The sequence below is a fragment of the Natrix helvetica genome, assembly GCF_964273705.1.
Source record: "Natrix helvetica genome assembly, chromosome: 4".
Taxonomy (NCBI): Eukaryota; Metazoa; Chordata; class Lepidosauria; order Squamata; family Natricidae; genus Natrix; species Natrix helvetica.
Window position 1 is genome coordinate 132,985,904 of NC_138550.1, and position 24,848 is coordinate 133,010,751.

General features: G+C 36.2%; 1 protein-coding gene across 4 annotated transcripts in view; it reads left to right on the plus strand.

Moving 5' to 3' along the window:
- The first annotated feature begins 1,349 nt into the window (after positions 1-1,349).
- Positions 1,350-24,848, plus strand: part of LOC309390922 (serine/threonine-protein kinase Sgk3) — a 33,588-nt gene continuing 10,089 nt past the window's right edge. For 2 of the 4 annotated variants that reach the window (XM_081950817.1, XM_081950820.1), the window contains exons 1-7: positions 1,510-1,646; positions 2,035-2,107; positions 11,731-11,926; positions 16,873-16,956; positions 17,096-17,168; positions 21,536-21,611; positions 23,851-23,938. In XM_081950817.1, the coding sequence (XP_081806943.1) occupies positions 11,849-11,926; positions 16,873-16,956; positions 17,096-17,168; positions 21,536-21,611; positions 23,851-23,938 (399 nt within the window). In that variant the 5' untranslated portion in view covers positions 1,510-1,646; positions 2,035-2,107; positions 11,731-11,848. The other 2 variants (XM_081950818.1, XM_081950819.1) reach the window with 2 other exon arrangements.

A 24,848-nucleotide genomic window follows, 5' to 3' on the forward strand; every position in this document is an offset into this window, starting at 1 on the left:
ACTTCAGATGCCAAAGCACCCAAACTAGGTTTATATATTATCCAGTTTGATTTAGGGAGAGAGAGTCCATCTCATAGTACAGATGTTCTTTGGTCAGCGCTACTGATTAAAGTAGGCGGGATGCAGAACTTGGCAGAAATATAATATTTATGGGGACCTTTCACCCAAGAGACAGCTTGCTGTGTCTAGGCCTTAGACCTTAAGAAAGAGCAAATGAAAGCCTTTGCCATATGATTCCAACATAATTAATAAGAGTACTATTAGTGAAGTCCTAGACGAAATGTTCCAGGAATGGTCCGCAAGCAAAACCCACATACTGTATTTTGGATATACGATGCCAGCAGATGATGGACTACAAAAAAAAATGCTGGCAAGGTTGAGGAAAACACAAGGGAAAGACAATAGTTAAATTGGATCATATGGATCAGAGATTTATGTGTTGTCCTTGGAAGAGGTACTAGCTATTATTAAAGACGGATCAAAATGGTGACCATTTGCCAACAGGAGTTGATCTCAGTTCAATGGTAATAAAACAAATGAATAAGTGCCTTTATTTGTTGCTTGCAATTTTGTTTTTAAATGATCCATCTGGATAATTTAAATTGTCAAGTGTTTTTCTGGTGCTATTTAATGCAAACTGCCTTAAAATATATGTAAACGGATTAGATATTTATAAATGATAAAAAATGTAAGATAGTGAATTCTCTTCTTGTCATTTTTAAAAATGTCTTCCGGGGCTCTTGCGATTTTGACAGTCATTGCTGATACTGTATGAAGCTATTCTACGAGGGATGAGGGACTTACTGCATTTTGCCCACGGGACGGTCCTTGACGGTGCCTACCCTACTAAAAACACACAGATTTTTTTTTTTTACAAAAAGATGATACCAATTTCCCAGACACTGAACCTGAACTACTTCGCAGCAGTTTCTGCTTTTGCTTAAAATGGCAGGTATCCGCCAGGGGGCGAGAGGTCCTGCCGAGTTCGTGTCAAAGTCACATGAATCCAACGTTGGAACGCGTCCTCGAGTGACCCTGGCGCAGCTCTTGTAAAGCTGGGAGAAAGAAACCTCATGGCGTCTCTGGCTGTTGTTCCCACAGCAGCCGGAGAAGGAGCCGCCACAGCAGCAGCAGCAGCAGCAGCAGCAGCAGCCTCCCGGTCCGGTGCAAGGAGAGAGAGTTTCGTAAGCAGGGCAGGATTTTGCTGGTTTTTTTTTTTTTTTGTCCCGCGCTGACCAGAAACCGCGAAAGCTTCGGGCCGGAGAGCGGCGGCTGGTCAGAACCAACCCCCTCCCGCCCCCCCACTACTCCAAAGGGTGGAGAAAGCAAGGCTCCACCCTGCGCAGGCACGGGGCTAGGGAGCGATTGGGCGCGTCTCTCCTGCAAACTAGCTAAGGGACGGCGCCCCGGGTTACGGCGGTTATCTGACGACCGCGTGTGGGGGAAGGAACGTCCGTGCCTGAGGTCGGGAAGCCGAGAAGCAGCCGGACTCGCATCGGGTGGTTTGTATTTGAGGCGCGCCCTTAACCGCGTCAGTAGAGAAACAGCTCCAAGCGGCCAGTCGCGCGCAGTAAAATAAAATTAAAAAAAATCGGAAGAAGGAAGCGAGAGCGATGTCAGCTTGAAAAAGCTACAAGTCTCTTGCGGTAAGCCAAGCCCGCCTTTGGGCTGGGAAAGAGGAAAGAAGTTAGGTCGCAACTGAGTTACATGCAGGTCTCGCAACCCCCCCACCCCCGTTTGCTTGCTTTTGAGGAAGCAAGTAAAAAGAATCCCGTTCACTCAGGACCGAGTTGTTTTAATTTTCGCTTTGAGTTGTTCAACATTTCCCGCACGCCGGTAAGGTAATCCCGTTGGTTGAAGCAGAACTCTGTGTAAATGCCGAGTGATTCTTTTTTTTTTTTACTGCTAAACAAGTCTCAGCAGTTAGTGATGCGAGGTGTTTGATTCTTTACTGAACCTAAAAACCCACTTAAGTATATATTCGACCCTACATTTCCCTAGTGTTTATTTTTCTTATCCCTTCTTTTCTTTCAGCTGGGGCTCTGTATAAAGAACTATTTCTAAAAAAAAAAGGATATTACAAAATGGATTTTGAAAAGTTGCCAAGGTAAGAAAAAAAAGAGAAGATCTGTCATAACAAGTCTGACAGACTTTAACTGGGATATTTGTAGCCGAAGGAAACATATTTGTCTTTGTCAATATTACACTATTGTAATAAAGCATAAAGAAATTTGGTTTAGGTAAGAAAAACAATATACAGTACATACTTTGACTGTACAGTGCAGTACAGAAAAGTGTATTGAAAATTATTTTGTAAATCTATTTCCACATTTATGCTTTTTGATTAATTGCCAGATAAAATTATGCTTGAGGGAGATCTACCCTTTTTATATAGGTTCTTTTTTGACAGTTCTTAGAAACAAATTAATATATGGGATTAAGAAAGAGAATTCTAAAAGAAGCCAACTTTCCTCTGAAGTATAAATACAAGATTATATTACTGATTATAAGTTTTGAACTTCTTGTGTGTTTAAAATTATTCATGGGCATATTTTGATTTTTGAGATGGTCTATTTACATAATGTGATGCATTAAAATCAATAGTGCAGAAGCTACTGGTGATTTTGTTTTATTTTTTTATAATAGATTTTCTGAAATATTTCCAGTGATAATTATGCAGGTAGTAAAGTAGCAGATACAGAGAGAAGTTTCTTAAAACATATTTTTAAAAGAGTTTTGTAATTGGGAATCCATAGGAAACATTCTGTTGGAGTACTGTTTTATGCAGGTCTTAAATTAGATGTCAGTAATTTTGGGTTTTTCTTTTTTTAGAGACATAATAAAGTATCTCCTATTTCTTACTGACTGTGTTTGTCATATTGAGCTAAAGTATTCAGAAGCAAAATGTTTATATTTCTGCTGAGCTCTTTTTGAATTAATGTTGAAGATGTGGCAGCTGTAGATTAAAATATAATTACAGCTTTTAAGAACAGTTTAATGCTAATTTTATCACTCTCCAGTCCTTCAAAAACAGTGAAAGTAACTCAGTCAATATCATTGCTGTCAGGTTTAAAATGCTGAGAAATCCATAGCTGACCAATCAAATTCTACAAAAACTGGTATCCAATCAATGCCCCACCATGATCCATTTTTAATTCATTGTATCTTTTATCCTAAATATCTAAACAATTGCTATTGTGGGGAAAGGGTGTAAAGTTGCCAAGATACCATCACTCTGTTGCACATTGAACTACTGTAGTGATACCTCAGGAAAATGTCTAATGGGTTGGACCATTGCAGGGAATGGGAAGAGAAAAACTATGTCCAGTAATTGGGAGGGAGAGGAACAGATGAGTTTCACTAAGGGAAATTAGCCAATCCACAATTTCTCCAGAATTTCATTGTCTAAAAAGGTTAAGTGTAATCGGAAATACACTATAACTAATAAATGAAGATAATGGAATGTAGTTAAAAAAACAAAGCTGTAATGAGTAATGAACAAGCCTTCACATTTTTTATAGCTTTTCATCAAATAAAAAAGGCAAGTGTAAAAAAAGGAGTCAATGATATAGCAATAAACGATGAATTTACAGATCACAATAGCAATTGTGACTAGAATTGCTGTTGCTAAGTGACATAGTAGTAAAATGCAACATTATGGGTATCTTGACTGATTATCACAATTGAACCAAAATTTCTGTTGCTAATCAAGACAGTTAAGTTAATTTTGCCTCACTTTATGATCTTTCATGCCACCGTTTTTAGACGTACCACTGCAATTGTTAAGTTAGTAACATGGTTATTAAATAAATCTGGCTTCTTCAGTAACACTTAATTCAGGGCCTTAGAAGTTCAAACAGTCACTGAATGAGATATTATGACATTGGACCATCTGTATAGTGTAGCTCTAAGACTGTCCAAGAGAAATTTGCAATAAGACCCATAATGGTATCAGCTCTTTAGCAGCTTCTTCAGATTGTAAGTAATTATTTTCAAGCAACATTGTCACAAAATCCTCCTTTACAGGATGAATTGAGATGAAAAGAATTGGGTGACATAGGAAGAATGAAACTATAACAACATGTAACCCATGATGCTCTAGTTAAAATAAAAGTCTCCAAAGCAAGCTGCGTTACCAGCAGTCTGCCTAATAACCTGTCCCAAGACAAAACCAAATCTACAAAGCCTTACAAAAGGCTAACAGATCAGATCTCTGGAGGGATGGTGTTTCAAGGGATAGGCACAACCACAGAGAAGGCAGGGCTCCAAGAAGATGGCATTGTTTGATAGAATGGTGCCGGAACATGCATTTCCTACTAGACTGGAGAAAGAGGCAGAAAGAATGGGAGACAGGAAATAAAAGAATTTCAGCAACTGAAGTATTTCTCATTTAGGACCAATTTAGGACTGAGACTTTCTTTGATGTGGCAGGGAAGCAAACCTCTTCACTGGTAACAGAAAAGCTTGCAGCTGGATGCCTACATATAATACCTGTGTCTTAAATCTCACTAAATGGTTAGTGAGGGAACTAACCATTACAGAAAGCTATAGATTTTACTTTTGAATAAACCTATATGGAATTATGAACAATATGTAAACACATAGATATTTTTAATAAACTACGACATGTTGCGATGCTCTTAGGTTGCACATAGTATTGATAGTCATTTATGGGGTTTTTTTCTCTTTCTGAACAATATGCAATTCAAAAATTACCTCAATCTGTGCTAAAAAATTACCTCAATCTGTGCTAAAAAGTATAGGTAACAAAGGACATGTGAGCCTTGTTAAGTAGAAAACAGAAATGCAGTGAAACATGGTAGATTTTTAGTTGATCATATTCTCCCACCAAGTAAAACTAAAAATAATACATAAAAATGCTAATATGATAATGAGAATATTCTCAGTATAACTTCTAGAAAAAAAGGATTGTTAAAGGAAAGGGAAAAATATATGTCCTTCAATTTCATGCAGTAATAAAATTGGAGATTAATTTTAGGTGATTTTGTGTGGGTGCACCTTCAAATAATTGTTGACTCCTGGTAACAGCTTGGATTTATCTTTGCAGTTTTCTTGGCAAGATTTTAGAAGTAGTTTGCCATTGTTTATTTTTTAAGGTTGAGAAAGAATGACTGGCCCAAAGTCATCCGGCTGACTTCGTGCCTACTGCAGGATTAGAACTCATAGTCTACCAGTTTTTATCATGGTGCCTTAACTGCTATACCAAACTGACTATTTAAAATAGAACTCTAAAACAATACCATGTAAAAATGCACCTCTCGTACAACAGTATGTTCATACAATCACACTTTTCATTTGTCTTTCATTGATTTTTAAATTTAAAAATTTAAATGCACTTTTAAATGCCTAATATTGGCATGTGATTGTATAAATATGGTATTATTCTAGAGATGTTTTTTTACAGTGTCCTCCAACAAATTTACCATGTTCTTTCCTTTACTACCCAAATACTTAAATGTGACTTAATTCATGATTCTGGCGCTCTGCACAAATGATGTACATGACTTTTGTCAATTCAGTCATATGTATTATATATATTCCATAAATGTTCAAGTCTACAGAGTCAGCAGTAGCTACATCTGAGTAATCTAGGATGCAACTCACTGTGCACAGGAGTGGGCTGTAGGAGAATGAAGTTACCTCAAGAGGTTATTATGTAGTGAATTATTTCTGCTCCATTCTTGGAGGATGAGGCAATCTTTCAGTTCCCCTAGGAGTAAACAAAGTCTTTACCTCCTATTACCTTCCAAAGGACAACATGTAACTGACTAGTGATTTTCTGGGAAGTACAAAATATGTTTTGTTGTTATAGAAAATAAAATGGGAAAGGGGCATGTCTGCCTGTGATTTTTTAAAGATTAGTAAAACTCGTGCAGGAGTTAGCAACCTTAAACACTCCGTTTCCCATAGAAAAGAAAAAACTGGGAGCCACAAAATCTACCGGGGGTCAAAAACTCAATAAATCGCGTGCCGGCGGGTGCCTTCCAAACTCCGGAACTCGGCTTCAGATTCTTCCAGCAGCGGCCGCTCTAGGAGTGTTTTCTATGGTTATGGGCAGCCGGACAAGAAGTTTTGCTCAAAGCTTGGTGGTGGCTGCAAGGACAGCTGGCCCAGGGCATGGTCAGGCTGGGAGGCATTAGAGGTGGGGGTAGAGCAGGCGCTCGCGCAACCCCCCTCTCCAGCCATTTACAGCTCCATGCACTGACCTAGGGGGTATCCCGAATGTGCCAAGCCGCGGAAGCTGGAGGCGAGAATAGCACCACATAGCTTGGCGCCTTAGGGATACTTCCTAGGTCAGTGAATGGTGCTCTGCCCAGCTGGAGAAGGGTTTTGCTGGGTGGCTGCTCATGAGCATGGTCAAGTCATGGCTGCTTCGCCCCTGAGGCTGTGCCCGGCTCTTCGGGAGCCCGCTCACAAGGGAACAACCGCCCGGCAACTCCCCCCTCCAGCCAGGCAGAATGCCACTCCCCAACCTAGTGGTATCACTAAGATGCCAAGTAACGTGAATGCCTTTCTTCTGCCCCCCCCAGCTCCCACGGCTTGGCGCCCTCGAGATACCGCTAGGTCAGTGAGTGGTGCTCTGCCTCACCGGAGGGGGGGTTGTCCAGGGGGCTTATTTTCAGGGCGGTAGCTTATATTTTTGCCCACCTGAAAAATGTGCAAGGCTTTAGTTTCAGGACATGTTGTATTTTTGGGGAAAATACAGTAGTAACACAGTAGTAACACAGTTCTTAGAACCAAATATTTCAGAAAGTCAAAAACTACATTTCATTCTTTTTTTTAAATAAAAGATGACTGGGAAACATTCACCACATATAAAATAGAAGTAGACTTTGAAATAAATTGAGAAATCTTAATCTCTCCTGTTATATTGAAGTTACTATTCTGTTATATAATATTACATGACTCCTAGAACCTAAAGAAATCTAAGCTGATATCTTAATGTGATCAATTGTGTTTTGCTAGTAAAAACATTCATTGTTAATGGTTATTTGAGCTGGGATTCAACTTTATCATAAAACAGTCACTGTACTTTTCTGTATAGTTTATCAAGATGTAATGAAATAAGATACAAAAGATTGGATATGGGTATTTACAATTAAATTGTAAAGTGGAGATTATTGCCATTAGTACTGAATTTTTAAAGTATTAAATGTTTTGCAGTTTTATTGCTTGTGGGTTCATTCTCTCTTTAAAAAATCTGTGAAGTAATTACTAACCTAAAATTATTTACTAGTAAAGTTATTTTGATTCTAGGACTAATCATAAAATGGATTATAAGTATTTTGAATGCTGACTTTGAAATTCTACTAAATATGGTGAAGCTTATTTATTGTCAGGTTTGAGCTCTAAAAGAGAACTTACATATAGGAGTGGAATAAATACAGTAAGAGTTCAGATTTTCTACAGTCTTGCTCAATTTATGATATGGCCAGAGATAATTGCAACATTTTGCTTCTTTTTAAAGGGTGGTTGTGACATTTCTGGGAAGTGAAACAGCATTGAAAACAAAGAAGTGACAGGAGTTAGACAAAAGACCCTTGAAAAATAGCACTAAGCAGTCTTGCATTATAAAAGGAAATTGTGACTTAGTATTATTACATGCAAACAGAAAGATTTTTAGTACATGAAGAACTAACCAAAGAAATCTTTTAGTGACCATATCATACAACTGAAGAATTTGTCTCACGTGTGTTGCAATGTTTTTTCTGTTCTTGTACCTTTATTTCTTTATGTCTCTATGTCTCTAGTGTACGCCGCCCCGAGTCCTGCCTGGAAAGGGAGCGGCTAATAAATTCAATATTATTATTATTATTATTATTTTGTTCAGATAATTGTTTTGGAGGCAGTGTCCCAAACATGTCAGGAACTGAGAACAACTCTGGAGGCAAGCTTTTGTCTTGTTCTCAGAATTCTTCATGCAGTTGAAAAATATGTAATAACATTCAGTAAGTTAATTTACAGTCACCTTAATGTGTGCTACTGGTGTTGCTGATTTTGAAACCCAAATTCATTTATAAAGTAGGAGTTTGATTCAAATCATTGGAATTCATTGAATGGATTAGACTGCTGAGTCACACCAGGAAGTCAAGATAAAACAAATCCCCACAGAGATACCAATTTGTAATGCTTGGTATCTGAAGGTGACTTGATGTTGCTGCTTTGTATCTCCATAGCTGAAGCAGATCTTAAAGGACTCCACAGGAATGAATGACAAAGAAACTGAGCGTCAATAATTAGAATGATAGTTCTATTCTGAGACGCATCAAGACTGAAATGTTTTATACAACAGTCTTAGGTTTAAATTCCATGTGGTGGTTATGGTGCTTTCTTTCCCCAAAAGGAAGATAACCTTAAATTTAACAAGTAATCACCAGGAAAAATATAGATGGACAGACAAAAATCTGGTCCAAAGCCATTTTTCTCCACCTTGCCATATTAAAACTTTTTCAGAAAGTTCACCTGCCACTAGGAAAGTTGGGAGAAAGGGAGAGTGATTAATTCAAGCTAGTTGCCTGTAAACAACATATCACACTTATAAACTGAATTCTTATCTGCAAATTTCAGCTATTCTCTTTCCCATACACTTACACTACAGACATATACCGTACGTATGTTTGAAGACACATGTGTATACATAACACTTCCTCATTTCTTGCCAGAAGCAGCAAAGAAAAAAAAACTTGAACCAAAGTTTATATTACATTTCAATTATAGGTGAGCTTGTATTGAGAAAGAAATGCCCTTATTTTCAATCGTTTGGGGGATGGTGTCATGTTAGATGACTAGGATATTTCATGCCCATGCCTTCATTTATTGCCAAATACCACTGTATTTGAAAACAAAGCCTGTCTTCAGTCCAAAGTTTAGGCTAGCATGACTATGAATCCCAGAATTATTCTACGTGTGGGTGAAAACAGTGGTGTGCTTGTATTCCTAAGAGTGGAAGAAAGCTGCTCGTTGCAACAGCTACCTCTCCTGAACAACTCTTTCTAATCTTGTTTCCAAATGTATTGTTATCCTTGGAAACCAAAAAGCAGGTGCTGGTGCTGATATAACACTACATTTGCAGTAAAATCTATTTGAAAAGAAATTGTTGGAGCATTGTAAGATGGTCAGTGAGATCATTTAAGTTTATTTATTTATATTTCATGTTTCATAAGTATTTAGGCTATTCCCCAACTGGCTCTGAAATCTTGAAGTAGTTTTGTTTGGAAAGAATGATATAAATCTATAGAGTTCAATGAGGTGGGAAACACAAGTAAAATTTGCCTCATCCTTAACATAACAAATATATTAACATGAAGCTGGGAAAGCAATTATTACACACAATAGAGACCGCTTTTGGCAGTCTATATTATTCTGCCTGGCTTCATCTGTTGATCCAAATTGCAAGAACTGGACCCTCTCTTAAGTATTTTATTTTAATTGCTTTCATGTGCAGAATAAACTTCCTAAAGATGCACCTACTTTCAAGAAGCTTTTTACTAGGGACATGAGAAAGTCTTTTGTGGATCATTTTAAAGCATTGAATGTTTTTATTTGGATCTTGTATGTTTATTTCCATGTGTCTATTTCTGTCCAACCAGGGTGCCTAGGCAAGGCATATTATTATTTGCAGGACAGATTCATGATTTAACTTGATAGCTTATATTTGAAATATTTATAAGAGAAAACAGTCTAGGCATCTATTTAAATATTGGGATTAAGTGATGGAGCACCTGTTTAAATCACGTCTGTCCTGTAACATGGGAAGAAAATAGCACATGGGTTTAAATACTTTTTCTCTCTTTTGCTTTATATATTAATAGCATACATACAAATAAATGCATAGGTATATAATTGTATGTGATTTCAACCTATGTAATCCTGGAATTGAATTGTTCCATGTTGTTTGTGCCAAGTTCCATTTTTTTTACATTCAAGGCTGGGCAAACTGAAACTTCTTTTTTGCTGTAGCTGTCAGTGTATTTTATGTATGAGAATGTTATAATTACATACCAGACTGTATGCCTATTCTTTATAGATTAGAAGTAATTTCTTTTTGAATTATTTGGTTGGTTTTGCTCTTTGCAAGTTGGAAGTTTGGCTGCATAAAGAAATGAATTTCTTAATATCATTTTCTTTCCCTAGACTGTTTATTTTTCTTTTTTGTCTTTTTAATCTGCCAGAATCATCAAATGTATTTCTTTGGCCATTATTTGATACTTATCATTTGATGCTTAAATTTTAAATGCAGGAGGATTATTACTTGTATTTAGAACAATAGCTTGTGTTGGTCAAAAATAAATTTACTCCTGGGATAAAACAAAGACCCTATAAATCTTATAAATGAGGTTATTTATTTATTTGTTCCAACTTGTTTGAACATAATCTCCAAAATCTAAGCTTCTGGGCGCATTTGAAAGCCTCTGAGCAGATCTAACTCTGAGTCACAGACAGTCACAAGCCAGGTTGCATAAATATTGTAATTCAGCAGCCAAGTTTTACGTTTTATGTTCATTAGTATACCCTCAGCAAGCTACATATTTTAAATTAGCAGCTTAAAGCTGTAGCAGTCTTTTTACATTTGCCATGTTTTCTTTTGATCTGTGCATACATTAAGAGTCTATGTATTGGGGATTATTGATAAGAAGAGAATTAATTAGTATCGAGCTTTTCAAAGGAAAATCCCAGGCTGTTTTAAGGCAACATATCATATTTTATATTAGGCAGAAATTAACTATTCTGAAAAGAATGTTCTCGTTCACATGTTATAGTAAACCATAGTGTGGTTTGTTTGGGGCCATTGTGTTGGCCAAGCCCAGTCATGGTGGTTTATAAACCATGTTAATGGTATAGTGTTACACACAAATCCAACTATTATTTTGAATTACTATCTTAAGAATACCGCAAAAAAGTATAGGCTTATAGTAGTAGCAGGCTGCAGCCAATCTCCTTTCATTCATGGTAGAAAACAACTCAGCTTGGTTGGTTGGCAATTTTTTTTGCCAGCAGAATAAGGAACAAGATGTGTTTTCACAGCATCTGAGGATGCACAGTGACATCATTATGCAAAGCCCACTCTATGTCCCAGCATAATTATATAAAAGTTTATGCAGTGATATCACTGCAAGGTGGTACTTATCACATCTTGTCCTATTTACATTGGAAATATGCAAATAGTCTTAGTAACCTTTTCCTAAATTAAAGATATTGGGCTATGTGGGAAAGAACGGATAAGAGAAGAAATAACATAAATATAATTCTACATTTATCATTTTGGAATTATGTTAGTGAGATTATATTTATTTATTGCTTGAACCTCAATCATAAAAATCCACCTTCATTATTCTGTTACTTGCTATGATGTGACAACATGTGACCATATGTTATTCTTTCAATAGGGTTTGTGAGATTTGTCAGGAGCTAGTAGAGCAAATAAAATGCATAATTATTTCATATTGCAGTTTACATACATGTAGTGACAGAAATATTTCAGAGTTCTACATGTCTTCTATAGAATGTATATTCAAATATTAAAAATATGCTTCTTGTGTCTGCATGCATAATCTCCAAGCCCTTTTTTAAAAAAAAAAACCGCATACTCTTGTTCCATATTCACTTTGTAGAAATGTGGGCTGGGAGTGAATTTTTAAAAGGGGGAGTCAAATTTTATGAACCACATCAGTTCTTGTTGCTCCTTTCTAACATTTCATTTTATTTAAGGTTTTCATGATGGAACCTAAGTTTACACAAGAACGACTATGTGTTTTAAGTCAATGCTGATGATACTTTCTACGTCCTGGTGTGATGGTCTTGAGCTTTTGCTCGAAAGCAACATAAAATGGATCTGAAGGAAAGCTGCCCAAGTGTTAGCATCCCCAGCTCTGATGAACACAGAGTGAAGAAAAAAAGATTTACTGTAAGTGTAGAAACAGAAAGTGCTTCATTGTAAAGTCAATTTCATATTCTCTTCCTTGCTCAGTTTGAGAAGACTTCAGTGCTACACAAATGAGAGCACAGATTCTTAATTTAACCATTTGTCCCAGGGTTCAATTCCAAACCAGCTATATATTCCTATGCTGTTCTCCATTAGGCAGCTGAGACTATTCACTTCTGAGTCAACTGTGATGCAGCATATATTGCAAGGTTTGGTTTTAGCCTGCATTTCTGAAGCTCCATGTAGCTTGGGGATCCAGCTACATTCTCACTAGCAAGAAACCCACCTCCTGACTCCAAGGCGCTGTCCAACATTTAATTATCTTGTGACCAACCACAACTGTACAGAATAGGAAAGGGAGTACTGTGAATTGTGCCAGCTACCTCCCCTAATGATAATGGTGATGATTTAGAAATAATTACAGTATGACACTTCAAATTTTTCTTAGTTTATCAAAATAATACAAAGAAAAAATGAAAATAATAAAATGGGAAAGTAAGGGATGAAAAAGGAAAGAGGGAAAGTGTAGGGTAAAAGGAGAGACAAAAAAGGAAAGGGTTGACTTCCAACTTTTTTTTTAGCAAGGTAGAATAAGATAATGACATACAACTCAACTTTTTACTTTTACATAGTAATATACACTAACCATTTCTGTAACAATACATCTAGTTAGTAAAACCCAAAATCTAAGTTTCATTTTTTTTCCATCTCAAGCACCAATTCCAGAAGTGGTTTCCAAATAAAAACAAAGTTATTTGTACTCTTTTCTTTAATTAAAGCAGTCAATTTAGCCATCTCTGCTTTTGCAGCCAGTCATCCATGTGGAAATTAAAGTATCTTTCTATTGAGTACAGCATTCCTGCTGCTGTCAGCATATATAGCATTAAAGTTCCCATTTTTTTCAAGTTATTTGTCTATTATGATTTTATCTTTACATTCAGTTCTCAATACAAAATCTATTTCTATAGTTAGACTATGTCCAAAAGATATTAATAAGAGATGTGAAACAAATTTGACCAGATGCAGAAATATTAAAACCAGAAATACTGGATAATAAAAATGTGTGGTTTATAATACAGAGAAGGAAGCTAAAGTGAAAACATAAATGACGAGCCAAGAGAATGACTTGGATAAAGACTTTCTTCTGGATATATAAAAGACGTTGGCTAAACTTTTGAAAATTAAAGTAAAAATAAAAATGATAAATCAAGAGAATCATGTTGATACAGGTAGTCTTTGACTTATGACCACAGTTGAAACCAGAATTGTATTCCTAAGAAAGGCAGTTAAATGAGTTTTGCCCAATTTTACAATCTTTTTTGCTGCAGTTGTTAAGTTAACCACTGCAGTTGTTAAATGAAATGTGCTTGTTAATCAAATCCGGTTTCCCCCATTGACTTTTCTTGTTGGAAGCGGGCTGAAAAAATTGCAAATGGTAGTCACATAATCCCAGGATACTGAAACCATTGTAATACATGGTGGTTGCCAAGAATCTGAATTTGATTCCTTGTCCATGGGGATGCTGTGACAATGTTATGTGCTGTTAAATGTGACTGGTTGTAAATCACTTTTTTGCTGTTGTAATTTTGGTCATTAAACCAATGGTTGTAAGTCAAGGACTATCTGTAATAATTTATTATTGGATTTACACATGAGGATTGCTAAAGCCTTGAAAAGGCCTTTGAAATGGGAAAATAAATTTTTGAAGTGAGATCAAATCCGAGGACAACATTTGAATGAATTAAAGATTAAGATTGCCAGACATAAAAGGAAGGAATATAAAGTTGGTTTGTTTGACCAATGTTAAAATAAGACGTATCTATAAAATTCTGTTAACCCTTTAAAGACTTTTTGCTTAAACTACGACTGAAAAGTTGATATTTTATGGATCTGTATCTAGATAGGGGATTATGAGTAGATATATTCGTTTGCAACTTTATAGGGAGTAAAGAGCTATTAAGTTAGTTTATAACTGTCATGCAGATCAAAAATAACTTTTCTATATATTTGTTTCCTATTTCTTTATCTTTTTTTTCTTCCTTTGCACTTTTTATTCTTTTTATTTCTTCTCTCTCTGAGGTTAGTTTGTAGTTGCTTTTACTATTGTAATTAAAACTTTCAATAAAAATTGTAATTTTTTTTTAAACCAGGTCATTTAGATTTGTTTCCACGTGGACATGCCAAACAGAAAAGTTTATGAACTTGAGAACTTCAGATTCACTTTTATGCCTTCCCATATCTATAAACTAGAGTCCAGTAAAATCAATTAATATTTAGAATAATCCAGAGCCATATAAGGACTTCGTGATTATGTATACGGCATGATGTAGTGTACATAAACAAATTCAGCATAAAAATATTGTCATATATTTATATTGGCTTTAAACATTTTGATATTCTATCCTTCATATCAAATTTACTGCATTGACTTTATTTAAAAATCAGAAATAAATACAGATTCTTTTAAAAATTCCTTTAAATACAAATACATTACATTAGACTCTTTCCCTTCTTTGTTAATCTTGGTATTTTATGCTTCTGTTCCTTTCATTGTTTCCTGTTCTTCCTTCCCTACCCCATTTCAATAACTTGTCTGGTTTCTGTTTTTGTGTGTGTAATTTTGGCATTGGCTTTTCTTTTAATTTCATTTATAGAACAAATTAGTTTGATAATGTCTGTTGAGAGAATTTGTAAATATTTTAGGTTGTAAACATGACAACATAATGCTCACTTGTTATCACTGTATTTAACTGAATAGCTTGGTGAAGGAGCATGATGGCAATAGCATATTGCTTTTCTGTTTACTGCAGCTCTTATCTGTCTGAAATAAAAAAATATTAAGATAGCCAAAATATCTGATTTTAGGGTAAATCAGATAATTTTCTTAGTATTACAATTTTAAGGTAATTGGGATAAGCAGTTGTTGTGATTTTGCTTGGAAGAGATTGTATTTTTCCCCTTGCCCTATTTATCTTTCTTTAATTAAGCTACATGTCTTTTTTTGCCTCCCTGCAAATATTTACAATTGGAAGGAGATGAATAAAGGATACTATCAACAAAGTAGGCTAGGCTAAATCATTTTCTTGAGAAGAACCTGGAGCAAAATTCAGATCCCATCATAAATAGTGTAACTTATAGCAAAGGAATATTACATTCATCAATATTCCCTGCTCTGGGGGAAAAAACCCACAAAAACTTGTACAGCAACAGGAGAAACTATTAGCATGCATGAAGGTGATTAGATATTGGGCCCAGCTCTTAAAGGGTATGATGTCAGTAATGCAGTTTGCTATAAACACAAGCACAGTTCTATAGATAGAATTAGATTCAGATCAAACCTTAAATATCCTTTAAGATCTTATAGGCCTATTATTATTGAGCCACGGTGGCACAGTGGTTAGAGTGCAGTACCACAGGCTACTTCTGCTGACTACCAGCTGCCTGCAATTTGGCAGTTCAAATCTCGCCAGGCTCAAGGTTGACTCAGTCTTCTATCCTTCCGAGGTGGGTAAAATGAGGACCCAAATTGTTGGGGGCAATATGCTGACTCTGTAAACCACTTAGAGAAGGCTGTAAAGTATTGTAAAATGGTTTATAAGTCTAAGTGCTATTGCTATTAACACTAGCACAATTCAAATTTTGCTTAAATGCTACTCCTGCAAAAAACGAGTAAGAGAAAAGGAGAAGATTCTGCATATGAGAAAGTAGTAAAAGCCTGAATAAGAAAAGGACATGATTCCTACTGTCTTTAAATATGAAACTGTACTGTGGTTATTAAAGGAAGCATTCTGATATCTTCCAGTTTATTAACTCCAGTAGAAAAGAATATCTGTAGCTTAGGGTTGATCTGTGGAGTCCTTGTTGCTCTCTGAGCCTGCTTGTTGGTTTGCAATTGTTTTATTACCCTATTAGGTAACATCAATACTAGTGAATATGCGGTTTGCTCCCTTTTGATATATATAGTAGTTTGCCCTGCTAGTATTGGTGGAGGTATAATTTTCTCTTTGTTTACTGTTTGCTTGTTTGTTTGTTTATTCAGGTGTTAATCTCTGTTTATCTGGGAATTGATTGCTGGTCTTTTTGTTTCCTTTTTAATATTTTTTGTGTCTTTTGAATTATGTGTAAGTGTTGTTTTATCTCTATGTGCCTGTTGATGGCTGATTTGTCTGAGTGCCAGTTGTATCATTTGATCTAGTGGTGAAAGCACCAGGCTAGAAACTAGGAGATTGTGACTTTTAGTCCTCCCTTAGTCAAGAAAGCCAACTGGCTGACTTTGGGTCAGTCACTCTCTTGCAGCTCAACCCACCTCATAGGGTTGTTGTTGTTGTGGGAAAAATAGGAAGAAGGAATATTATATATGTTTGCAACCTTGAATTATTTATAAAAATAATAAAGGTGGGTTAAAGATAAATAAAATATCTTTACCACTGACAGAGCAAGCACTGACAGAGCAAGCTACTATATATAAACAGTGAGCAAATCCTGCACTTACAAGCATTGCTGATACCTTGTTAATTAATGAAACATCTGTGAACAATCAAACACACAGAGCACCAAGGATTCCACATTTTATTAATCATTGCTTAATCTAGATTGTTAGTAATGTTTCTTAATGCAGTTGTTTGGGGGGAAAAACCCTGCTCACTTAATTCCAAACCTGTATGAAATTTGCTCTCAGTTGACTAATTTATAGGAACTGTTTTTCCTAGATTTTATAAATTGATGGGTTCCTGCACAGACCTCAGTTTCTTTCATCAAGCATGTCTATAAATCCATTTAAAAGAAAAAAATGAATGTGTTCAGCAGACCCATATTATAACATTGTCTTTTGATGAAATATTAAAAAGTAATTAAGCAAATGGGATAGATATGTAATAATCCCATACATTTTAATAAAACTTTTCATTAAAAATTGTTTGTATCAACAGGTCTACAAAGTCTTGGTCTCAGTTGGCACTAATGAATGGTTTGTCTTCAGGCGATATGCTGAGTTTGACAAGCTGTATAATACAGTAAGTAGGGAAGTTGTGCTCAAATTAGTTTGGGAAATTCCTCTGAACCAATTCCTTCTGCTATATTGTTGGTACATTATGATTGAGAATTGAACTGGTTTCTGATGTTAAATTATATCACATGACTTATGTATTTCAGCTAAGGAAACAATTTCCTACAATGAATTTGAGAATTCCTGCTAAGAGAATATTTGGAGATAATTTTGATCCTGGTAAGCAGATCTCATTTAGATCTCATTTTTATCTTTAAACTATTTCTGCATCAATAAGTTCAACTTGAATTAAGTATTTTTGAAGTCGCCCCCCCCCATATATAACAGTATGTAAACATTCACATAAAAGAGTATGTGGATATAAATGTACAATAATGTGATTTATCATCTGAATCAACAGTAGGCAATCTAATTCTGTCCAAATGTTTACAATTCCAACTCCATTTTGTTGTAGCCAGTATGATCAGACAAAAGGGATTGTGAAAACAGGTTCAAATCAAGGCATGGGACTCTGCAAACACAAGTGCAGTAAGCATCAGACTTCTGAAAACAATGGATGATGCTTAGTACATTAAATTCTGTTTATGGTCAATTAGGATATATTTTAATCAATTGCAAAGTTGTGTAATTCTGATAAATATGGATATAAATTCTCCATTAAAGTAGTTCTGTCATCATCCAGAACATTTGTATTTGAACATTTTTCACTGTCATATAAATAAGAGTTTTTGATTTATTTTTGATGGATTTTTTATTTGTTTGAATCTGATGTGCAGAATTTGATAATATTGGGTTTTTTTAATATACAACATACCTTGTTGCTGACAGACATATTGCATTTTTAAAATTTATCAATATCACACTTTTATAATTTTTATAAATAACTCAAGATGGCAAAGACACCTTCCTGCTTCTATTTTCCCCACAACAAAAACACCCCTGTGAGGTGAGTTGGGCTGAGAGAGAGTGATTGGCCCAAAGTCACCCAGCTGGATTTATGGCTAAGGAATTAACAGACAGACTGAGTTGTACCCTGTGAATGATAAATTGTGATTGGTTTTATTAGTGTAATCAAACTTGGGAATAATTCGGTCTTTAAATGAATGAATCTGAATATAGATAGTCTGCTAAAGCAGGTCATATTCTCCCACTTTTTAGTCTGATGCCTTAATCCAGGGGTGTCCAAACTTGGGAACTTTAAGACTTGTGGACATGCTGGCTGGGGAATTCTGAGAGTTGAAGTCCACAAGTCTTAAAGTTCCCAAGTTTGGACACCCCTGCCTTAATCCGTAGTCCAAACTGATATTGCATTGTGCTGTATTGTATTGTATTGTATTGTATTGTACTGTACTGTACTGTTACTACTTGGCAACCGGCATGCATTTAGGATTGTTGCAGCATCCTGGGATCATGGGATCATCATTTGTAACCTTCCCAGTTGGCTCCCAATAAACAAAATCAATGGGGGAGCCAGATTTACTTAATGAACACATGATTCACTTAATTACAATAATTCACTTAACAACCATGGCAAAAAAGTTCATAAAATTGGGTGTGACTCACTTAACAGTCCCCTTGCTTAACAACAGACTTGTGGTCTCAATTGTGGTTGTAAGGTGAAGACTATCTGTATGGTAATCCTCCGTTTACAACCACAATTGAGACCAGAAGGTGTGCTAATACCTGTATTGTATTGTATTTACTGTATTGCATTGCATTGCATTACATGCCATTCTATTAGCAGTCATTGGAAAAAGTCTACACCTGTCAGTGCTAGTACATTAATTAACTTACAGTATAGGTGGTACCTTGCTCAGTAGTAGTAACTGTGAAAGGGATCTTGGAGTCCTAGTGGACAACCATTTAAATATGAGCCAGCAGTGTGCAGCAGCTGCCAAAAAAGCCAATGCAGTCCTAGGCTGCATAAACAGAGGGATAGAATCAAGATCACGTGGAGTGTTGATGCCGCTTTATAATGCCTTGGTGAGGCCACACTTGGAATACTGCATTCAGTTCTGGTTGCCACGATGTAAAAAAGATGTGGAGACTCTAGTAAGAGTGCAGAGAAGAGCAACAAAGATGATTAGGGGACTGGAATAATAATAATAATAATAAATAAATAAATATTTATTTCTTAGCCGCACCCTCTCCCGAAGGACTCGGGGCGGCGTACAACAAAACATAGGAAATAAATATATCGACATACATATAACAAAACATATACCAAGACATATATACGACATATACAAGGAGGAGGTGAACTGATAGATAAAAACAAGTAAAAACACAATGTTTAAAAACCCCTAAATAAATTGAATGCAATTAAAATACCCCAAATAAAAAACCCATCAGGAGCGATATAGTTGGATCAAAGTTGAGCCAGGCCAGCAACTTGAAAAAGGTGGGTCTTGAGCTTTACACGAAAGGAGCGGAGGTCAGAGGTATTCCTAATATCCGGGGGGAGGTCATTCCACAGGGCTGGGCCCGCCACAGAGAAGGCTCTACTCCTAGGCGCCGCCCCTCGACACTGTCTGGTGGACGGCACCTGGAGGAGGCCCTCTCTGTGCGAGTGGATTGGTCGCAGGGATGTATGGGGCAGAATACGATCCCGCAAGTAACTAGGTCCTAAGCCATGGAGCGCTTTAAAGATTGTTATCAAAACCTTGAAACGCACCCGATAGACCACAGGAAGCCAGTGCAGCTCGCGCAGGAATGGTGTCACATGGGAGTACCTAGTACTCCCCATAATTACCCGCGCGGCTGCGTTCTGGACCAACTGTAGCCTCCGGGTGCATTTCAAGGGAAGCCCCATGTAGAGAGCGTTACAGTAGTCCAAGCGAGACGTCACCAGCGCATGAGTGACTGTGCGTAAGGCGTCCCGGTCCAGTAGGGGGCGCAATTGGCGCACCAGGCGAACCTGGTGGAACGCCCCCCTTGCCACGGCTGTCACATGGTCATCCATGGACAGCCGGGCATCCAGGAGGACGCCCAAATTGCGCGCCCGCTCCACGGGGGCAAGTTGAATGCCCCCGATGGCCAATGATGGAGACTAAAACATATGAGGAACGGTTGCAGGAACTGGGTATGTTTAGCTTAAGAAAAAGAAGGACTAGGGGAGACATGATAGCAGTCTTCCAATATCTCAGGGGTTGCCACAAAGAAGAGGGAGTCAAACTATTTTCCAAGGCACCTGAGGGTAGAACAAGAAGCAATGGGTGGAAACTAATCAAGGAGAGAAGCAACTTAGAACTGAGGAGAAACTTCCTGACAGTTAGAACAATTAATCAGTGGAACAGCTTGCCTCCAGAAGTTGTGAATGCCCCAACACTGGAAGTCTTTAAGAAGATGTTGGATAGCCATTTGCCTGAAACGGTATAGGGTTTCCTGCCTAGGCAGGGGGTTGGACTAGAAGACCTCCAAGGTCCCTTCCAACTCTACTATTGTATTGTATTGTACATATATATTATATATTTTAAATTCTTATGAATTATATGTTGCACATGCTAGTTTTGGAGTGTTTGTCCTCTGTAATTAAAATCTTTCTTTTTTACCCATTTGTCATCATAACATGCAAATATAAACAGACTGAATGTGAATACTTGTTTTGTACCATCCAAATGATGTAATAGACTTACCAGTATTTACCAATCATATTAAACATTAGCTCAGTTATAAGAAAATGTTAGCTAAAACTAGGAAATATTACATAAGGAAGTTTAAAGTATTTGTATATTTTTTCATAGAAAAGAATTCCAGTTTATCTCTGATTATATAGAACTTCTTTCACTGCATTCTACGTAGCCTGGGTAAAATATCTGAGTTTCAAAGCAGCTTTTATATTTTATTGTTTCTATTATTGTCAGTTTCTCCAAGAGTAACTTAGTACTGAGCTTAACAGAATAACTAATTTCTGTTTCTGATTTGAGATGCCTTGCCATCTTAAGTTTTCCTACTAGCCATGCTTACTTCAGTTGCTTTTCCATCTCTGATTTTCTATACAGGACAATGTATCACTCTGCTAATATTAATCAAAATATGTGTGTATTCATCATATTCTCAAATAACAAGAGTTGTATAGGAATGATAGATTTTTTTAAAAAATTCAAGTATCTATTCAATAGTATCCATTTCACCATATCCTCCTCCTTAAAGTTACTGCAGCATTAAATCTATAGTTTAAAAGATTTGGAATTTAGAACTAAGGAGAAATCTCCTGACAATTAGAACAATTAATCAGTGGAATGACTTGCCTCCAGAAGTTATGGGTACTCCAACACAGGATGTTTTTAAGAAGAGATTGGACAACCATTTGTCTGAAATGATATAAAGTTTCCTGCTTGAATAAGGGGTTGGATTCTTCTGTTATTCTGGTAGAAAATAAGACTTTAAAAATAAAAGGTCTATTTATTATCTAATCTGTTTTACCTGTCCACTAGTATTTATGGGATGCTGGAGAGCAGCCCTGATTACAAATACAAGAGCAACAAGTTTTTTATTATTTTTTAATGAGGCAATCTAAGAAATGAGTATATTTAAATTTTGAAACAGGCATTCTAATATCTGATCTTTTCTAATTGGTTTTTCAGATTTTATTAAACAAAGAAGAGCAGGATTGAATGAATTCATTCAGAATTTAGTCCGACAGTCTGAGCTTTGCAGTCAGTAAGTGAAACTTTGTTTTACCCTCAAGAGAATAAAATTATATGGTAAACGATATACTTGCAACTACAATCCATATGTACCTTCTAAGTGATATACAGGTAGTTTTCAACTTACAACCATTCATTTAGCAATCATTCAAAGTTACAATAGCAGTGAAAAAAATGACAACCTGTACTCACACTTAAAACCATCTTAGTGTCCTCATGGTCACATGATCAACATTTAGGTGCTAGGCAACTGGCATGTATTTACAATGGTTGCAGCATCCTGGCCTCATGTGATCGCCATTCATGACATTCCAAGCCAGCTTTCAACAAGCAAAGTCATTGGAGGAACCTGGATTTGCTTAATAACCATATGATTCACTTAACTGTAATGATTTGTGTAACAAACATGACCAAAAAGGTTGTAAAATTGGGCCCAACTCACTTAACAACTGATTTGCTTAACAATAAAATTCTGGTCCCAATTGTGATCGTAAGTCATGGACTACTTGTATTGTAGTAAGAGAATGTCTATAACTTTTGATTACCAGATGCTGCACAAAATGACATGGAAAGTGATCACCAAGGCATGCTTTTGGCAGGTCAAGGTTAGAGTTCTCAGATGTGGTGTTTGATATGTTTTTATACCACTGCAGAATTGTTGCTAAAATCATTACTTAAGCCTTTCATAATTGGTAGCCTGATCCTATGCTTTGATTCACACAGAGGTAAAGTTTGAGTTTTTTCTGATTAAAGGAATGTATGACTGATTAAAATAATTTCTTCTGAATAATTCTTCCATAACTTATAACCAGTCACTTAGCAATCATTTGCAATGACCAGTTGATTAGCAATCATTCAAAATTAAAATGGTCCCCCTGCCTCAAAAGCTATTTATGACCCAGATTCAAAATTGCGATGTCCGGAGCTCCCATGTCACACTGTTGCATTTTGGGTGTTTGACAGCTGGCCCACATTATAGCCTTTTGCAGCATCCCACAATCACATGTCCATGATTTACAATGTTTTTGCTGGAATTTGGCATTTACTTTGATTTTCAAAAATCGTCCCATTGCAAATAATGGGTTTATTTAATGACTGAGGCTTTCACTTAACTACTGTCATGTTCACTTTACAACACCTCATTCACTTAATGATTGCCACAAGAAAAGTCATAAAATTGGGTCTGGTCATTGAATGACCTGCTTTACAACTTTCACAACAACACCCAAAATTGTGGACTCAATTGGGGTCATAAGTTGAGGACTAGCGGACTAGGTGACTCAATGAGGCCTAATAAGTTTGGCAGTTATAATTAGATAGAAAGTTGAGCTACACACTACAGTCCCGAGGGTTGGGGACTCCTGCGGTGGGTGATTCCTGTCCACAAGGTAAGGAAGAGTAGTTCAGATTCAGGTTCTACTTGTCCCATGGTTGTGTCTTCTCTGGAATACATAACCAGTGGTAAAGAGGTTGGCAGTTTCATTGTTGGTTTGCTATGACTTATTAAATTGTGACTTTTTTTTGGAAAATGTTTGGATTGTTAATTCCTTTGAAACTATTTTTAACAGATCAAATTTCTGAGGCTTCATTCAGTGATATATAATTGTGGTAGTGATTTCTAATGTTATTAATACAAAATTTAACAAATTAAAAGTTAAAAATGGCAACTATCAAAAGTATTTTGGAAATTGCTTCTTCCTGGTGGTGTTCACAAGTGATCTAATTAATATATATTGTATCAATGGAAATGGAAGCTTCAACTTAATTAGCTCTGATGTAATTTACCTAATTTCCTGTTTGATTTCAGTTTTCAGCTAAGTCATGATCATAATTTCTTTTTTGTTTTGTTGTATATGTTATTCACAATGAAAATATATAATGAAGCTTTACTTTACTTTTACTTTTATTTAATTTATATACCGCGCCCTCTCCCAGAAGGGACTCGGGGCAGTGTACAGTCATATTAAAACAACAATATAAATACATAAATATAGATAAATATAGATGGAGGAGGTAACATATAAACTGTACAGTAATAATTAAAATTAAAAGTAAATATACATTAAAACTACCCCTAAAAAACTACCCCAGAATAGAATGTTTGCCAGGAGGTTAAAAATGGGTCTATAAATCGGCTAGGCCAGCTGATTGGAACAGGTGGGTCTTGAGTTTCTGTCGGAAGGAGCGGAGGTTGGTAGTGGTTCTGATATCGGGGGGAAGCATTATATAATCAGTTAAATTATCTTTCCTAGTCCAGATGTAAGATCATTTCTTCAGATGGACAATCCAAAGCACCAATATGATCCATCTGAAGATGAGGATGAAAGAAACAGTCAAAAGGTAACTAGTTTTTTGCACTCTTGTGTTTAAATTACAGAAGTTATTTTATTTCCTCAACCCTATTGGCCTTTTCCAATGTCTTTCTTGATGTATACTTCACTAGAATATAAAGCATTGCCTACTTCTTTTCTCAAATATAGTAGCCTCACAATGTTATTATTTCATATTATTTAAGGTTTGGAGACCTTTAATCTGTATTCCTAAACTATTTTAATATATACCTAATCACTCTTCCTCTATTCCAGCGAAGATGCCAATCTTTATGTCAGTAAGCATAGGTTTTGGAATATTTGCACTTTCATCAGTGAAATTACATGAACATCTACAATACTTTGTAATAAAAGAAACTATGTAAGAACAGCCACTATTCCTATAGTATTTCTGGCAATTAGAGCAGCATTAACTAATACTAATCACTACCATCAATGTGTTGACATAAAGTTCGTGTCAACACTACCACCTACTTCATGCTGCAGTGCTCAAGCAAGCTGCGTTGAGTGTTGACTTAGCCATGGTCAGAGACTTCTGCAGTCTAATAATCAATAAAACTTTGCATTCAACCTGTAAGATACAACATGTCTCTAGGAAACGAGCCCAAATCCACCTCAGCTTTAATCCACATCAGATTTTGAACATAATTAAGGTGTCTTGCCACATTTGATCTTTTTCATGTTTATATGTCATTCACAGATTTATACTGTTGTCCTATTAGAAGATTTAACATGTCAGACATGTTCTGTGGTTACCCTGCTAACAATCAGATAACTGTAATCTGATGGGTTGGTAGAGGAATGTTAATTTTCTTTGGTAATGTGATTTTGTCATGTCATAAATGGAGTTTTTACTTGTAGACAATACTGATTCTACTTATAATATGTGCTCTGTAAATTAGTTGCTGTAGTTTTACATT